At 43.4% G+C, this 17,008-nt stretch overlaps 1 protein-coding gene across 2 annotated transcripts in view; it reads left to right on the forward strand.

The window, feature by feature from the left end:
* Nucleotides 1–17,008, forward strand: part of SETD1B (SET domain containing 1B, histone lysine methyltransferase) — a 66,382-nt gene that overhangs the window by 34,283 nt on the left and 15,091 nt on the right. For both annotated transcript variants that reach the window (XM_084649120.1, XM_084649121.1), the window contains exons 7-12: nucleotides 3,231–3,998; nucleotides 9,276–9,449; nucleotides 11,378–11,465; nucleotides 14,637–14,854; nucleotides 15,302–15,431; nucleotides 16,058–16,498. In XM_084649120.1, the coding sequence (XP_084505246.1) occupies nucleotides 3,231–3,998; nucleotides 9,276–9,449; nucleotides 11,378–11,465; nucleotides 14,637–14,854; nucleotides 15,302–15,431; nucleotides 16,058–16,498 (1,819 nt within the window). The remainder of the gene's footprint in view (nucleotides 1–3,230; nucleotides 3,999–9,275; nucleotides 9,450–11,377; nucleotides 11,466–14,636; nucleotides 14,855–15,301; nucleotides 15,432–16,057; nucleotides 16,499–17,008) is intronic.

Raw genomic sequence — 17,008 nt, forward strand, 5'->3', positions numbered from 1 at the left:
TCCCCTCCTCTGCCCCGTTTCGCTGAAGCATTGTTAGCTGAAACTGCAGAGTTTCTCCTCATTCATAACATTCCTGGTCCCTTAGACATAATTTGCTGCTCCCTGAGCTGCCAGAGTGGACCAATGGGAAAGATTGTGAAGTGTATTAAACACAATTGGAAATTTTAGATGGCAAGTCACGAGGTGTTCAGGATGAAGAGGGCAGAAATCATAATTATATTGAAAGTCCAGTGTGTTGGGTTATTGTTTCAGACCCCAGACACACTTCATTTTTCAATTTTAGCCAGTCATTTTAGGATTTATAAAATGCATCTATCGCAGAGTGCCTGTATGAACATACAGAGTTACTAATGCAGGACGCTGAGCACTTTCAGAACTATTCCCATGTCACCGTCATGCTGTAGAGCTCTGCTAACCATTAGGATTGTCAACCTTCCAGGATTGGCCTGGAGTCTTCCAGAATTAAAGATTAATCTTTAATTAAAGATTATGTCATGTGCTGAAATCTCCAGAAATACATCCAACCAAAATTGGCAACCATACTAATCCTGGGCAGAGACAAACCATTATTACCTGCATTTCAAAGTAGAACTGGGTGAATTTCTTTTCAGTAATAGCTTGTTTGCCAAAAAATGCATTTTTCCATCAAACAAATCTATTTGTAAATTTGGGTTGACTGTGACAAACAATTTCAGCCAAATGAAAAATGGGGGAGGGGCTTTGAAAAGTTTAAATGAAAATCAATGTTTCATTTCAAAATTCAGCTGCGTCTGTTAAATAAAATGGTGAAAAACACCCAAAAACATGTTCTAAAAAGAAAAAAAAAAATCAATTATTTGCTCTATTTCTAAGGCACCCACCATAGTACTTAGGCATTAGTACCTGTATGGTGGTGATTTTTCAGGAAAAGGGGCCAGTTTTCTTGCCATTTTTGTAAACCATTTACTTATGAGTGGTTGGGTCTAGCCTAGAGAGACAAGGTGGGTGAGGCAATCCCTTTTATTGGACAAACTTCTGTTGGTGAGAGAGACAAGCTTTCGAGCTACGCAGAGCTTCAGGTCTGGGAGTTGGCACTTGCTGGTGTGATCATTTTGCAGTTAATGCGCTAAGGGAAGGCCCTGACAAAAGAGGTGCACCGTGATCTGAAGGCTTACGAGCATGCTGTAGTGAGTCTTGTGCTTAGCCTGCTCTCTGGTGGTCGTTGCTGTACCAGAAGTATCCTTTGATTAAAACCAGTCTAATGATTCATGTTTTTATAGTGTGTGTTGGTGAGTTCCGTGTAGTCAGAGTGCAGTCGATTCAGCTGTTTTGCCAACATGCTCATCCACCCATGTGCAAATATCCCAGTGGTTTTTTTTTTTAAAACACAACCCCACAAAAATCACAGAACCCACGAATCCCTTGACTGTTGCGGCAAAAATACAGCCGCAACTACTGTGCTTCAGCAGAGTCCGTGTCTTTGGATTTGCGGGGCGGTTTCTGTATTTAGGGCAGCTTGTGGCAACATGCAAGCTGTTTGTTTTGCCTTTTTATGCACTGCGGTTGGGAGGAAGGAACTGCTTGCAAGAAATAATAAGGCAGTGGGTCCAGTTGTGCTCAGGCAGTGGATGCAGAGGGAAATAGGCGATCAGTTGGAGACTGAAGTCTTTTTTTCTTTTCTTTTTTTTCCCCGCATGGGGCCAAGGACCAGGTGCTGTCACTCTGGCCCTAACTGAGATCCAGTTAACAAGCAGCTTTGCCCTGATCAAGTATTCCAGAAAAATTGCCTCTGAGTGTTGAGTACCTCTTCCACCCCCTATATTTTTCTGCTGGAATTTTTAATGTTTTTTTTATCATCTGAGGGATGGGACAGCATACATCTGCTTCCTGTGTGACTTCAAGCCTAAAATGCCTTTCCGGTATAATAGGCAGCTGAGATCATGTTTGCTAAGTGCAACTATATCTAAACTGGTTAGTCTCTAAGGTGCCACAAGTACTCCTTTTCTTTTTGCGACTACAACTAACACGGCTGCTATTCTGAAATATATCTAGAATGGGTCTAGCTGATCGATTGCTGTTGTGCTCTATTCAATTTACAAAGGCAATTCTTGGTACTCTGAATCTCTGAGCAGCCAGGTGCCCTGGGGTATGTGAATCTATTTACATAATAGCACCATTGACTTCTAATGGGGTTTTTTTTTGGTGGGGGTGGAGGTGGAACGAAGGTTTTGCATTTTATACAAAATATCTATATCCATATTCCATATGGTTTTGTAGAGTGTCTGTCCAGAAACTTGGGCTCTGTCTACACTTGGAGATAGGGGTGTGATTCTCTTCTCAAGTAGACTTACTCACGCTAGCTCTCATTGAGCTAATATGCTAAAAATAACAGTGTAGCCAAAGTAGGACAGGCAGTGGCAGGTACCCATGAGGCCTGAGCGGGTTTGCCCTTGGAGCTACACAATGCCCACACTCGCTGCTGCCTTTTCTACTGTGGCTACGCTACTGTTTTTAGTGCACTAGCCTGAGAACGAGTTCAGTATGTCTACTCAAGCTGGGAATCCACATCCCTAGCTCCAAGTGTAGACATGCCCTGGGTCAGTGCCTCTCCCCAGTCCCCTACCTCTGAGAATTTTGGATTCAATCTGTGAGGATCAAAGATAATTGGAAAAGTAGATACGGAGATCCTTTCTCAGTCTGAAACACTTTGTCCTAGGGCATATTTGTAACAGTTGCAAAGATTAATATGAAACTCACATCTCTGCCTGTTACTTACAGTAAATATTTAGCTGCTAAGGTCTGGGGATTATGATTTTAAAAAATGGAAACACTGACTTGCTGGATAGTGTAAGGTAGATTAGTTACTCTTTTAAATTGTGTTCTCTATCAGTACTATGTGTCAGCAAGAGATTGTGTTGCACACCGAAGTGGGATTGTAGGTGCTTAACAAAATATGGGGGCAGTGTTTACTATGTTGCATAGAAGCCAATTTTTGCTATTCAGCTGGCTAGTGCTGTTTCACTGTTAGAAAGCTTCTACCTCATCACTTCCTGGAGGTTCTGTGTGTAGTCTGACATGAAACAGAATGGCTTAAGTGAAACTCCACATGCTCAGTGGGACACACCTTCCAGTACATCACTTTCCTTTATCCAGTTATAATTAAAATGTCAGTAACGTGGCTCTTGTTCCAAGCAACCAGTGTAAAGGTAACTTACATTAAAGGAATGTGTTTCTCTTCCCCTTTCTTCCAGGGTCAGCATTCTTCAGGGGAGGACATGGAAATATCTGACGATGAAATGAATTCTGCACCAATCACCAGTGCAGAATGTGCCAAAACCATTGTGGTGAACTCCTCTGTTAGCAACTCTGCTGTGATGACTCAGTCGATACCCATGCCCCCACCAGGGTTCCCTCCACTTCCACCCCCACCCCCACCCCAACCAGGCTTTCCAATGCCGCCACCTCTACCACCACCACCTCCACCAACTCACCCAGCTGTCACCGTCCCACCACCTCCGCTTCCTGCACCACCTGGGGTCCCACCGCCTCATATCTTGCCTCCACTTCCTCCATTCCATCCTGGCATGTTTCCCGTCATGCAAGTGGATATGATAAATGTCCTGGGCAACCAGTGGGGCGGCATGCCAATGTCCTTTCAGATGCAAACTCAGATGCTGAGCCGCATGATGCAGGGGCAGAACACATACCAGTACCCACCTTTTATGGGAAGCCGGATGCAGTTTGTGAATCTCCCTCCCTACCGTCCCTTCTCGATGGGGGCAGCTATTGGCCGGGGGCAGCAATGGCCGCCGCTGCCCAAGTTTGACCCCTCGGTCCCACCACCGGGTTATGTGCCGAAGAAGGAGGATCCGCACAAGGCTACTGTGGATGGTGTCCTCTTGGTGATTGTGAAGGAATTAAAAGCAATTATGAAAAGGGACTTGAACCGGAAAATGGTCGAGGTGGTAGCATTCAGAGCCTTTGATGACTGGTGGGACAAGAAAGAACGTCTAGCAAAGGTAGGAACTCTTAATGTTTCATATGTTACAGCTGTGCAGATGGTTCTGGAGAAGAAGGGCTTAAGGTGTTCCAAGGTAGGGTTTGGGCAAGCGAAAATGTGGGGATCAATTTAGAGGAAACTTAAAGATGAATATCAGGAAAAGGTCCTAAAGGGTGAGCAATGAGACAATAGAATAGCTTTCCAAGAAAAGAGGTAGATGTCCCATTAAAATTTAAATTGGAGGGGATGAATCCTAGACTAAATCCTGACCCAGTGAAATCAGTGGGGAAAACTCTCATTTGACTTGAGTAGGACCAGGATTTGGCTCTAGTTGACCTAATAAGCCTGTTCCTTAACTTCTAGATTGTGCACTAGCAAAAGGGCACTTCCCTAGATGTATGCAGCACAGGCAAAAGAGTGAACTTTCTCCAGGACAACTCAACCTTTGAGTGTCTTCTTGTTGTTAATAATCTGTTTAAGGGTATTTTAATTATATAACCATAGCCTCGAGTGCCAAAGTGGTCACCAGTATTCTTTTATTAGAGCAGTGTTGTGGTTGGGATAGCTGCTCCTGAAGAGAAAGCCAGGTGAAGAACATTTTAAGCACATACATCTATGAAATGCCTTCATTTTGGAAAACTTTAGGAAAACTTCCAAGAAGTAGAGACATCTCCTCCGGCCTTAGAAACCCAGACTCATCTGGGCACTCCCAGCTTGCTCCAATAGGGACGTGATTAGAATGTCAGACTTTTAGATCAGCTGGACAAAGTTCGAGAATTTTGTTAACCTTTAAAATAGAATTGGATCTTCGCTCCAAAACCAGAGCCAAATATAAGGCAAATATTTGAAAGTTTTGCTCCACCAGTACCAACACTTTCTGATATCAGCTTCCCTTCTGGGAAGGTTACTCCGAGAGCAGACGGTTTTATTTTGATAAAGATCTGTAGGCATGCATTATTTTGTGCCAGGACTTGAACCTGCTTATGGCAGGTGTGTACTTCCCAACACAGGTGTGTGACTGCCATTAACATGAAGGCTAAGTATATGCCTTAGTCGATTAGAAATTATAGGGATTTTGTGAAGACTGTCTGAATCTTGCTCAGAGGATTTAAACTGTACCCCATGCAATGAACATTGTATCAGCTAGTAGTTGGCTAATTGCTTCCTTTAAGAGAAAAGCTAGCATTATAGGACATTTAAGAGCCTCAAAACTTAAATTCTTACAATCTACTATTTGTTGCAGTGATTTGCAGTAAAATAGCAGCAGATGCATTCTGCAAATTAGACTTTCAGATGTAACATAGAGCCATGGTCCTCATAACTTGTTACTTGAGATCCTATGGCATTTTTTGTAAGACGCGAGGTGTTAACTTTGCCATTGAGGAGGAGTCCTCTACTTTGAGCTGGACGCGGTGTTCTTCACTTCCTTTCCAGCTGCCGTGTTCCACCTCAGACATTTTGCTGCATTTTAGTGCTGGGTTAAATGTCTTGCATCCAGAACCAAGCCTCTCTCCTTGATTAATACTCAAGACATTCACTTCTTGCCGAGAAGCATGTATCAGGGATGAGGTCCCTCATGTTAACAAGGGAACGAGTGCAGCACAAAGCTAGCTAGTGGGTGCATAAAGGGAAATGGGATAATTTGAGAAGCTGACTTAAATGAGCCCCTGAAGTGACAAAACATAAGCAACTGGTGGCAGAGCTCTTCAATGGCAGCTCGGTCTATTTTATACACTTCTGCCACCGCTAACTGTCGTGTTCTCTTCGCTCTCCTGGAACTTACAGCCTGATTCAGCATAGGCAATATTTCTAAACACAATCTGCATAGACTCACTGCCACAGGATATGGAAAAGTTTGATAGTCTAGTAAGATTAATAAAATTACACTCTTATGAACACAGAATTGCAGTTATGCTAACTAGGATCAGAAGGAGCAGGGCTGTTGATGCTGCAGGGTGTGAGCTGAACATCGGCTGGGATCTGAGAAATCTTTGTTGGCACTTCGCTATGTATAAATATTATACAGCTAGGTGAATTATGGGGGGTTCAAACCTTCCTCTCAAGTACTGGCCAGTGCAGGGATCCACCCTGGATGAACCAGTAGGATTCTGTTGCAGTGTAACAATTACTGTGTAGTGACATTGAATTCTATCAGAAAAGTCCATTTGACGAGTTCACCTGGGCAGTCTTTTGTTCAGTGTTTGTACTGACCCCCATATAATACATTGGGGTTCCTAAGTACTACAGTAATGTAAATAATAATAATTAATTAATAACCTGATGCTATGCCAGAACTAGAGCTCCAAAGCCAACCTGCCGACTGCTGTCCAGCAAGGTCTAGTGGTCTAGACAAGCCATTTTGATCTTGTAACTTGGGCCTATTAAAGTTAATCTAGTATTACCTGTGTTCCTTGCTTGATATCCTCCTCAGGCTTGTTCTGTATTAGCAGATATGAGCTGAACTTGTATTTTGTATTCATTGATGACAATAAACTTTGACCAGTTTAGTCAATGAACAGCAGTAGAAGGAATTGATCTTCAGATAATGCTTGTGAAGCCTCATCATGGGATGGGTCAGAGTGAATTTTAGAAATCCATTCCTGAAGATCCAATCAGAAGTAAATCCTATATCCTTCACTTAAAAGCTGTCAAGAGTCCCCACTTCTTGTGACAGCTGCACATTGATCCTGACGCCTCCCGACCCATGAGGTCTAGAGCTCCAATTTTGAAAAGGTTTGAATTCTCTTCTCCACCTGTTGGATCGAGTTTTCCCATCCACACCTACCTTGGATGAGCCGTGCTTTGCTGCAGCTTGTCAAAGTGAGACTGTAGATTTGTCTATCAAGTCTCTGAGTGCCTAATATGTTTCATTTTAAAGATTTTGCTGTTTCTATATTATCTGGGCTTGGAGGCCTCTGAGGCTTTTTATCAGTATGGGCCTTGACCCTCCTAACTAATAAGGAACACTTAGCTTTTCTTTGACTCTCATCATTCTAGCTCTGCAATATTCTGCCTTAAATTAAAAAAAAAAGAATCTTTAATTAAAAGGTCCAAAGTCACTTATTAGTTCTGTCTGCTAATACATGAAGTCTAATAAAGTTGGTTTAGGTTATAAAGGCTATTGGTTTCTCTAACCCATCTAAAATTAATTAGTCTTGTCCAGCAGAACATTGGTCCTTCACAGGTACACATGTAACTCAGTTACTTCATGTAGTTTCACACAGCTCAGAAAGATCAACATTTGTAGGTTTCTGGGCTATGAACGTGAATCTGTTTCAATAATGGAACTGTCTCAAAAAAGTGAGTAGTATCCTCCTTGGTGGTCCACATGTGGTTCTGTTCAGGATTCAGGAGCCATTCAGGCAGCTTGAACGTTAGCTTGCTCATTGACTTCTGATTGAGAGAGTATGATTTGGAGTATTATAGATTCTGGCTCATTGGTAGAAATGTATTCTCTTGTTAAGCTGCCTATTTTCCTCACAAGTTCCTCCTGCACGTGCTTTTCCAGTTTTATTTTAATGTGGGTACTGAATTCTTAGTTTCTCTAAAGGTGGTAACTGTGGTTCCAGCACCTGGCATTAGGGAGACCTAAAACAGGCTCTGAACTTGGCAGTACTGCCCATTCACTTTGTCAAGACTTGGAAACACCTGCTGTTTTAAGCTGCACCTCAGAGGGTTTAGGAAGCGTGGCTCAATCTGGCACAGTATGTGGAACAAGGCTTGAGAATGTTCACTGCTTTCCTTCATCAGAACTGCTGTGGTGGCTTCCAGAAGCAAGATTCACCAGAGAGAGGATAGTGTGACACCGGGTACCTGGTCAGTCCCAAAAAGGCGTGTGTGGCTCGAGTGCTTTCCAGCAGGATCCACTATCATCATTGCTCAGAGCAGTTAGTGCCTCTTGTGCAGAGAAATAGCTTCTTAATATCCAAGATGGAAGAAGACTTCTCTTCATGTGAAGAGTAGCCAAGTCATTTTTCCATCCCTTTTAAACATGAGTGCTCCCCAGACATGCCAGAAACCCAACATGGGTTATCTGGATATATTAGCAGTGTTACGGTCTGTTGGACAGGATCCTGAAGCTGATGTAGACAGCCAAATGGCATTGGACCGTTTTGCCTCTACTCCCTTGACAAGTGGATCACTTCAAAAAAAAAAAAAAATTCCCTTCTATAAGTCTTTAAGGCCTTGATGGTTTCCAGACATCAAGCTGTAGGCTCTTGGGTGTATAACATATAATTCATCTGCAAGACACAATTTGAAAAGATACTATTGACATCGATGATCAAATTTTGGGCTGATTTGCTTGATTTTTTTTCTTTCCCTTTTGTTTGTAAATCCATATAATTTTTTTAAATCACTGAAAAATTTCTTTTGATGCTAATTCTCATAAGTAGCCCTACAATAATAAATCAGTCTATGTATCCCAATATGCATGAGGGAAACATACAATATGAACCTAGCATATCCATGTCCATGCACATACATAAATTGGAGGGGGCGTGGAATCCCATTACAAAAGGATCAGGACAACCAGTGTCAAGCAATTCTAACAAACGGCAAATGGGGAAAACCTCTACTCAAATCATTTAACTGGTCTATGACTGTATCCATCCCACCAAGGAGGTATGTTGAACTGAGGTAGACATTCTTCCAGTTCAGAATGCAACTCCTTGCACAAGCATCAGAGGTTCATCTATGCTAAAGTGTCTGGTTGTGGTGGCAGTTCTGAGAGCCTTTGCGTGCGATCCCTATTTCCCCAAGACTGATTCCCCCTAATTCCCCCTCTCCTCTGCATTTTGTCTTATCTTACTGGTTTTGGACTGTGATGTCTTTTAAGGACTTATTTGCATATAAGTGTTGGTTGTCCTAAAGTTTCCCTCAGATTGATCCCGTTTTGTTTAACTCTTTGATGATTGAGGCATTGGTAGAGAAGTGACTTAGATGACCTAATACAATTCTTATCCCTGATTCATCTGGGTCAAGCCTGACCAATGGAAACTTGAACAAGTATGTTCTGTATTTGTCATTGATAGGCCTCAACATTGGTATGCTAGGGAGGCGTGAACAAAAGCTCAAATTTTCTAAAGGACTCGTCTGCACGCGTGCACACACACACACCCCCACACCCACTTTAAGCACATGTGACATAATGGTGCACCTTTCAGAAGATGCTGTCTTTAGAGAAGCTAAAGCCTGAATAGGTGATGGTCCTTCCCCGGGGTATTTGAGGCATTTCCAGTGTTTGCATACCCACCAGGGTGTTGTTGCTTCTTTAAATGTTGTTTCTTTTATGCAGGCATCGCTCACTCCAGTGAAGTCTGGTGAAAATAAAGATGAGGAAAAACCGAAGCCAAAAGATCGAATTACATCCTGCCTCCTGGAGAACTGGAACAAAGGAGAAGGGCTAGGCTACGAGGGAATTGGCTTGGGCATTGGGTTACGAGGGGCCATCCGGCTGCCATCTTTCAAGGTATGAGTTAGAAAACAATAGTAGTCTTCCCTGGCTGAGCATTCAGAGTATAGATGCTGCCTTCCTTTTTCTGTCCAGATCCCCACATCCCGACACTCTCACTTTTTTCTACTGTGTTTCTTGTCTAACAACCTCCCTCACTTTTAATGGCACCTGAAATCTTTGGTGAGGGGGATCCCTACTCCTTAGTGTCAGTTTCTCTTAACATTTTGACACCACTTGTGTGACTCTGATTAACGAGAGCCGCTCTGTAGCAATGCTCGGACCCCAACCTCATCCCAGTGAAAACTGGGGGGACCTTTATTAGGAAATAAAGTTTCAGTACTGCTGGAAAAAAAACAGGGTTTCTGCTAGGCTGGGTTATACGCAGTTACCGGTCAGCATGGAAGAGACAAGGCAGCTTTAAACCATGTTAGATCAGGAGGTGGACTTGACACAGGTGTGGAAAGTGCAACTCTGCTTACTTCAGTGAGTTGTCACCCATTTACACCAGAGTGGAATTTGGGCCTAGATCCCTTTGTAACACAGTTCAAGCATGTTTTGCCAGGCAAATGGCTTAATTCATGTTAGCAGGAACAATTCTGGATTTTACATATGCCGATTTTAAAATGTGGCTGGGGATGGAGGAGTTGAGTTAGAAGACTGCTTGCAAAATATGCTTGCCCCACTGCTTCTCTGATTAAGCACGTCTGGGTATTAAATGCTGCAAGCAATATGCAAAGTATGAAAAATGCACAATACCCTGTGCAGCCAGAGTGAGAGAGACCAAGTTGGTTATCTTATTAGGTTATTATTTCTATCTTCTGCTAGAAGAAAGAGAGATGAGAGCAATGGAGTGGAGCATACCTAAATTCCTGAAGTCTGAAACTGTAAATTTGCTTTGATGCTTTGTAGTTGTGGTGGCTGAACCTTAATGCCTGGAAGGTCTCAGTACCCCTCTTTGAGTTTACCGAACTGGACTGAAAGTCTTTTCCAAAAGAATCATGACACTTCTGCCACCAGTCAAGAGGCACAAGCATGGGAAAATGGACAGTGGTTTGGTGAGAGAAGTGGGGAGTAATTCACTTTTCTGAACTCAGCAGTTTGGCTCTGTAATAAAGTAAAGATTCAAGGGTGTCTTCAAGTCCTAATTTAAAGCTAACCTTGCTTTGAAGTTTCTTTAGCTGTCTCAACTTCCCTGCTTTAGCAACCAATTTATGTCAGTTTAACTACGTTCCTTGGGCGTATGGGAAATCCAGCCTCCAGCATAGACAGCGCTATGTTGATAGGAGAGCCTCTCCAGTCGACATAGCTACTGCCTCTCAGGGAGGTGGAGTACCTATGCTGACGGAGCGTAGGTAGTGTCTTCACTGCACTCCAGCACGGTGAGTAGACAAGCCCTCAGTCTCAGGTTCCCTTTCGTTTTTCCACATCTTCGTATATTTTAGTACCTAGAGGTAACAATGCAACCTGCTGGCATTGAAATTTAATACAAATTGGGAGGCAGAATTTCATTGACAACTCAATTCTATTTGTGAGCAAAACAAACAGATCAACAGCTCTTGAAGTCAGACACTTTCTGAGCATTAGGGCGTGTACACGCTACCACTTATGTTGCTCCGCGGTGTAAATAAGCCACCCCCGGAGCAATGTAAGTTATACCAACCTAAGAGCTGGTGTGGACAGTGCTGTGTCGGCAGGAGAGCTTCTCCCACCGACATGGCTACTGCCACTCATGGAGGTGGATTTATTATGCCGACTGGAGAGCTCTCTCCCATTGGCATAGAGCATCTTTACCAGATGTGCTACAGTGATGCAGCTGAAGCACTTCTAGTGTAAACCAACCCGTCATGACGCTAGCAAAGTAAAGCAGCTGGGATCTGCTTGGAAAGTTGGTTTCTTCAGTTCTGCGTACCTTTTTAGAAATGCTAATTCTGTTCTTTGTTCAGGTAAAGAGAAAGGAGCCGCCTGAAGCTGCCTCAGCAGGAGATCAGAAGAGAATCAGGCCCTCCACGTCTGTGGACGATGAAGATGAAGGTTTGCAATCCACATTTAATTGATACACAAGTGTGAATACAAACCATACAAAAACTGAATTCCTTTCAACTTCTCAGCAGCACATTCACTTAGACACACAGTCAAGAATTTGAGCCAAAATTCAATCTACTTTAAAACTCTGATCAGCTGGGTGATACCTGCTCTGGATTGTGCTCCTTTAAATTTACTGTGATCAGGAAATATAAGACCCAGGGTTTATGCACAACTTTGCCATATTTTTGTTCCACTGCTGCAGAGCTAGCCAGCGAGCAGAGGGAGCTCAGGTTAGTTTAGCAATCACATTCCAGAGCTGTGTTTATCTTACCAATAAGGGAAAGCCAATTTGGCTTGGATTTCATTTACAAAAAAAAGAAAAAGGTAATTTATTTGTTAAATTTAGGGGGGAAAGTCCATTTTAAAACATTTTAACTCTTAAAAGTTTACTCCAAACAGTGCAGAGTAAAAATAAGATGATAAATAAAGGTCAGTTGAGAATCTCTTTAAGACTAATGTGCAGTTACTATCCCGTATAAACTTGATCCTGCTCATGCAGCCAAGGTAAAGAAGAGGGTTTATAAACCGAACTTATTTAAGTAGTTCTAAACATATAAGAACCAGAATGTACTTTAGATGTGGCTGTGAGGAAAGATGCTTAGTTTCAATAAACAAAGAATTCCATCATACAATCTAAAGTTTAAAACAAACTCCCAGTTCTTGATGTGTTCACACCAGTTAGCATGTGATTTCGGGTGGAGGGGCACAGGAAGGACTCCCTCAAAATATTAATCCTTGGGTTCTTCCTTCCCTATTTGATTAGTGAAGCAACACACACTATGTGTGCTGCTCCATATGCCAGGTACATAAATCGCCAATGCCCCAATGTAACTAACACTAGTCCTTCAAGCACCATTGAGATTGCAGTCATTGGCAGCTAAAGGGCTAAACATGTGAAGGCTTTCCAAAGCCCAGCAAGCTTGCATTTAACCCTAAAAAAATGGAAAGGGCTTTGTCACCTTTACTGTTCCCTCGATATTAAACCCTATTTTTACCCCTTTACCTCTGCTGGGTCTTATTCTGAAGCACACACACCAAAATTTAATCCCTTTCAGAGGCTGGCAGCATCTCTCTCTTCTTCAGGAGCAAACCAGGGCACAACTAGGCAGAATGAACCCCCTAACTCGAGCGTGTGGACCTTCCTATTGAACGGGAGTTTCTGCAAGAGCCTGCCCCACAGAGTGGAGTCACCCAGCAATCCTATGAGCACCACGCTCCAAACCCAGTCCCTGCTTTTTCTAGGCATCGTTGTCTGTCTTCGCTGAATAACGGGGACTTTGTGCTTGGGTTTAGGGTGCTCTTCCAGTTGCACACCTGCAAATGCTTGCAAAATATAAAAATATAAGGAACCCAGAGGAGGTTGCTGCTCCCAATGATGGCAGCTTTCCACCCTCCTTTTACGGACCCTTCTTGCTTCCCCTGTATAGAACCTCAACCTCTGTGTGTGGCAATGTACTGTTCTTCATCTGCACCCACATTTAACCCTATCATTGCTGCCATTTTCCAAATTTCAGACCAAAGAAAGGTTAGAAAGCTGGTTGTCAGTCTGCAGCCTACAAAGGGTTAACATTATATCAATGCACAAAGGGCAGATTAAGGCAGACTCCTGGGACCCAGGCCCATTGATCCTCAGTGATTCAATGCAGCAGTTCAATGAGGAATCAAGTCGATAGGTGGGGTAAGGCTGACAAAGTAATATGGCAGAAAAGTCTGGTTGGGAGAGGGCCATTAAGCAGGCTGATGTTTATTGAGGACGACTTTTGAGCTTTGGTGGCTTTGGACCCCTTTGATCATGGTACCCTTGTGCATGAACAAATCCCAGCTCTGGTATTTAACATACAGCTGGTCAGGGTGCATGCCGGGGGGGCATGTCAAAATTCTGGGCTTCCTTCAGGGTTTCGTTCGATGGGTGATAGTACTCCTCTTCCGCTCCTCTCTCGTTGCTGTCCGTGCCACCACCCTCTTTCCCCCAATACACCTTCACCACAGAAAGTAATCTTGGCTTCAGTTATCACCCTCATGCTGACGACTCTCCCATCTGCTTTTCTTCCCCGACCCGCTTCGCTCTCTCCAACCCTGCATCCCACTTTGTCCGGCTGACGTCTCCTCGTGGGTGTCTTGCCACTACACTTAAAATTAACAGGGCCAAAACTATGCTTTTCCGCCCTCTTCCCTTTTTCTCTCCCCTTCCTCTGACACGGGTGACGGCACCAGCATCCTCCCAGTTACTCAACAAGTCGCTGACGTGAATGCCGTCACTGACTCTGGCCTCTCTGAAATCCCACACTCCCGGGTTTTATCCAGGTCTTGCTGCTGCTTCCATCACATGCCAGGATCCCACCTTTGTTCTGTATGGGCACTCTAAAACACTTGTTCAGGCTCTTGCAAGCTCCTGTCTTTACTACTGCAGCTGCCTCCTCTCTGGCCTTTGTGCTCCACCTTGTCCTCCCTAAGTCCGTTCAGATATCCACCTGTTCATCACTCTGACCATGTCACTCAACTCTTTGAATCCCTCTGCTGGCTCCTTCTTCTCCACTGCCCTTTTCTGCCCTTACCTTTAGGGCTCTTTACAATACAGTCTCCTTTCCACTTACTGCTCCTGTCTCTTATTTGTGCCACCTCACCCAATCTGCTGTGCCAGGTTTGTCAGCTGCGACCACCCATTTCTCCACATGTGTCTTCTCTTTATTCCGCACTGCCACTTACGCATGGAACATCTGCCCCAAACTAGTCCATAAAGCCACTTCCCTGTCCTCCAGTAAATCGCTCCTCAAGACACACTTCTGATGGAAAGCCTGTGATAAATTGCCAACAAATAATGGCTATGTAGATGGCCCCTAGGTATGACTGAGATCCTTAATATTTCTTGTTCACCCTCCCCATTTCCTCCTTCTATTGTTACACCCCCTTGTTGTGCTTTGCCTTAAATCAGACTGCAAATTTTTTGGGGTAGGGACTCTCTCTTGCATAGTACAGTAGGGTTTTGATCCTGATTGGAAACTTTGACCACTGCTATAATACCATTAATAATAATGTTATGAGCTTACCCATGATAGTTGAATCCTTGACATGAAGGTGTTTTGATTACAATTCTCTTCTCTTATTTCCCCTCACCAGAGTCAGAAAGGGACAGAGACATGTCTGATGTTACTTCAGACCTGTCTAAGAAGGATGCGGATGCAGTAGGCCTCCGAAGGAGACCAGCAAGACCGTTGGAGCTAGACAGTGAGGGGGAGGAAGGAGATGAGACTTCAGGTAAAGAAGAAGAATCCTGTTCTGAAAAGGAAGATGAGCAGGAGGAAGAGGGAGGATTGGTGAAAGCAGCACCTGGCAAGGTATTTTGCCCCCCGCCCCAGTGCGTCACACAATTAAACTGTGGAATTCTCAAACCCTGAGTCTCCAGCTATAATCACTTATGAATAAATGTAGTTAGAGTATCTTAGATAAAATTATATGGGCTACTTTTCCTGATATTTGATGCATAGTTTACTCACCAGCTCAAAACAAATTTCTCTTTCCACCCCCATTGTATAATATCACAAACTTAATGTCTTATAGAGGTGGGCAAACTGTCTTTTAATTTGCCTTTTGTTTGATTTTATTGGGACACAACTTTTGAGAGTCTGCACTGATGCACATTGAATTGTATGTCCAGAATTATTGTCTGTTTAGGTTTGTTTACTGCATTCATTGCTGTGGTATTTGAGATTTTGGTGTATTTATTAAAGCGAATACACAAAATCAACATATTTTTCTAAATACTAAAATATTTACTGTCAAAGGAGGAAGAGGAGGAGGAGGAGGAAGACGAAGAAGAGGAGGAAGATGCTGAAGAAGAGGAGGAAGAGGATGAAGATGAAGAAACGGGAGTAGAAACAAGTGAAAAGGAAGATGAGCAGGATTCTGAAGAAGGTATGCAGTCTTACTAGAAACAAAGTAAACTTTAGCTTCTGGTCAGGTCCACATTTTTGTTAACAGTAGAATTGCTCACCTCTAGGCCAATTCTTAAGCTTGTATTCCTGCTTAAGTATATATAATAGGGGTTGCTATCATTGAACTGGTTCTAACTTTGTGCATATTGGAGTTTACAGCACTGGGTTATAACAATAACACTCCACCAAATCAAAAATTGAGAATAAAATTTTATTTTAAAATATACTGTAAATCCCCCCTTTGCCTCTCCCCCTCACCCCAATTGCCACTTTTAAGAGTGCAGAGAATAGTTTCTCCACATGCACTCATCCATGCTCACTACCAGGGCACAAGCAGACACCAACGTTTCCCATGATTTCTAGAAGCTCTTCTCTGGGAGCACAGAGCTTCAGAGGACAGTTTTGTTTTATATCATTCAAGAAAAAATATTTTCCCACACTGATTTTTCTTCTAAACGTGAGCTATATTTTTGTCTAAAGAAAGCCTTGAAAATCAGGAGGAAATCCCCAAAAACTCTATCCAGGGGATTAATTTCTGTAGTTTCACATGATTATTTAATGAGCTCATAAAAGGACAGTAATAATAACAACATCTTATCCTTGCAGAAGATGTAGTGAGTCCCACATCTTCCAAAGCTGAAGCTGAGTCATCTGATGAAAGTGAGGACTCCTCAGAATTTGAGTCGAGTTCTGACTCGGAGGAGGAGGAGGAAGAAGAGGAGGAGGAGGAAGAGGTGGCGGCTGAAGACCAAGATAGAGAGGCCATGGCTGCTGAAATAGAGCTTGAGTCTGCTAGTCATGAACTAGCAGATGAAGAAAAAGAGACCATCCTGGAGCTGTTTCCAGTGGAAGACTATATGGAAGCAACAAGCCTGGCACTAGAAGCCCCAGCTATGGCCATAAAAGAGGAAGAGATGGAAGAAACCAAGCAACGGGAAGATGAAAGTGGTGAAGTGCCAGAGGAATCTACTGCTGCTGCTGAAGCTTTGTTGGTCACGGAGAGAGACCAGGAAGTAAAGCTAGTGCCGTCCCCTATATGCGTAGCAGGTACAGTGGGTTAATGTATTCTGTCATCTGTCGCTGTAGTATCAAAGTATAATATTCTCACAGCATCCAACTCTGCATACTTTCGGTGCCCCTCTTGTCCTTTCCTCCTCCTTATCTCTGCAATAATGGGTTGGTCCTGGAGATGTCCTCACTGGGGAAGGAGATTTGGATTGAGCTCTTGATCATCTGGTAAGGTGTTCTACAGCTGGAGTTCTGCTGCTGAAAGTGCTCTGAGCATTGCACCCAAGAGTCTTATCCTATGCTAGTTTAGTGTCAGTGTCCTTCTGGAGCATAATAGTCTTAGGGCATGTCTACACTATAATATAAAACCCATGGTACTGAATCTCAGAGCCCAGATCAGTGGGCTTGGGCAGCAGGGCTCTAAACGTGCAGTGTGGACATTCAGATTCAGGCCAGAGCCTGGTCTCTGAGACCCCGTGAAGTGGGGTGGGAGTGGGGTTGTGTCTCAGAGCCCAGGCTCCAGCGTGAGCCTGAACATCTAAACTGCTA

The sequence above is a fragment of the Lepidochelys olivacea genome, assembly GCF_965140295.1.
Source record: "Lepidochelys olivacea isolate rLepOli2 genome assembly, chromosome: 15".
In the NCBI taxonomy this organism is placed as follows: Eukaryota; Metazoa; Chordata; order Testudines; family Cheloniidae; genus Lepidochelys; species Lepidochelys olivacea.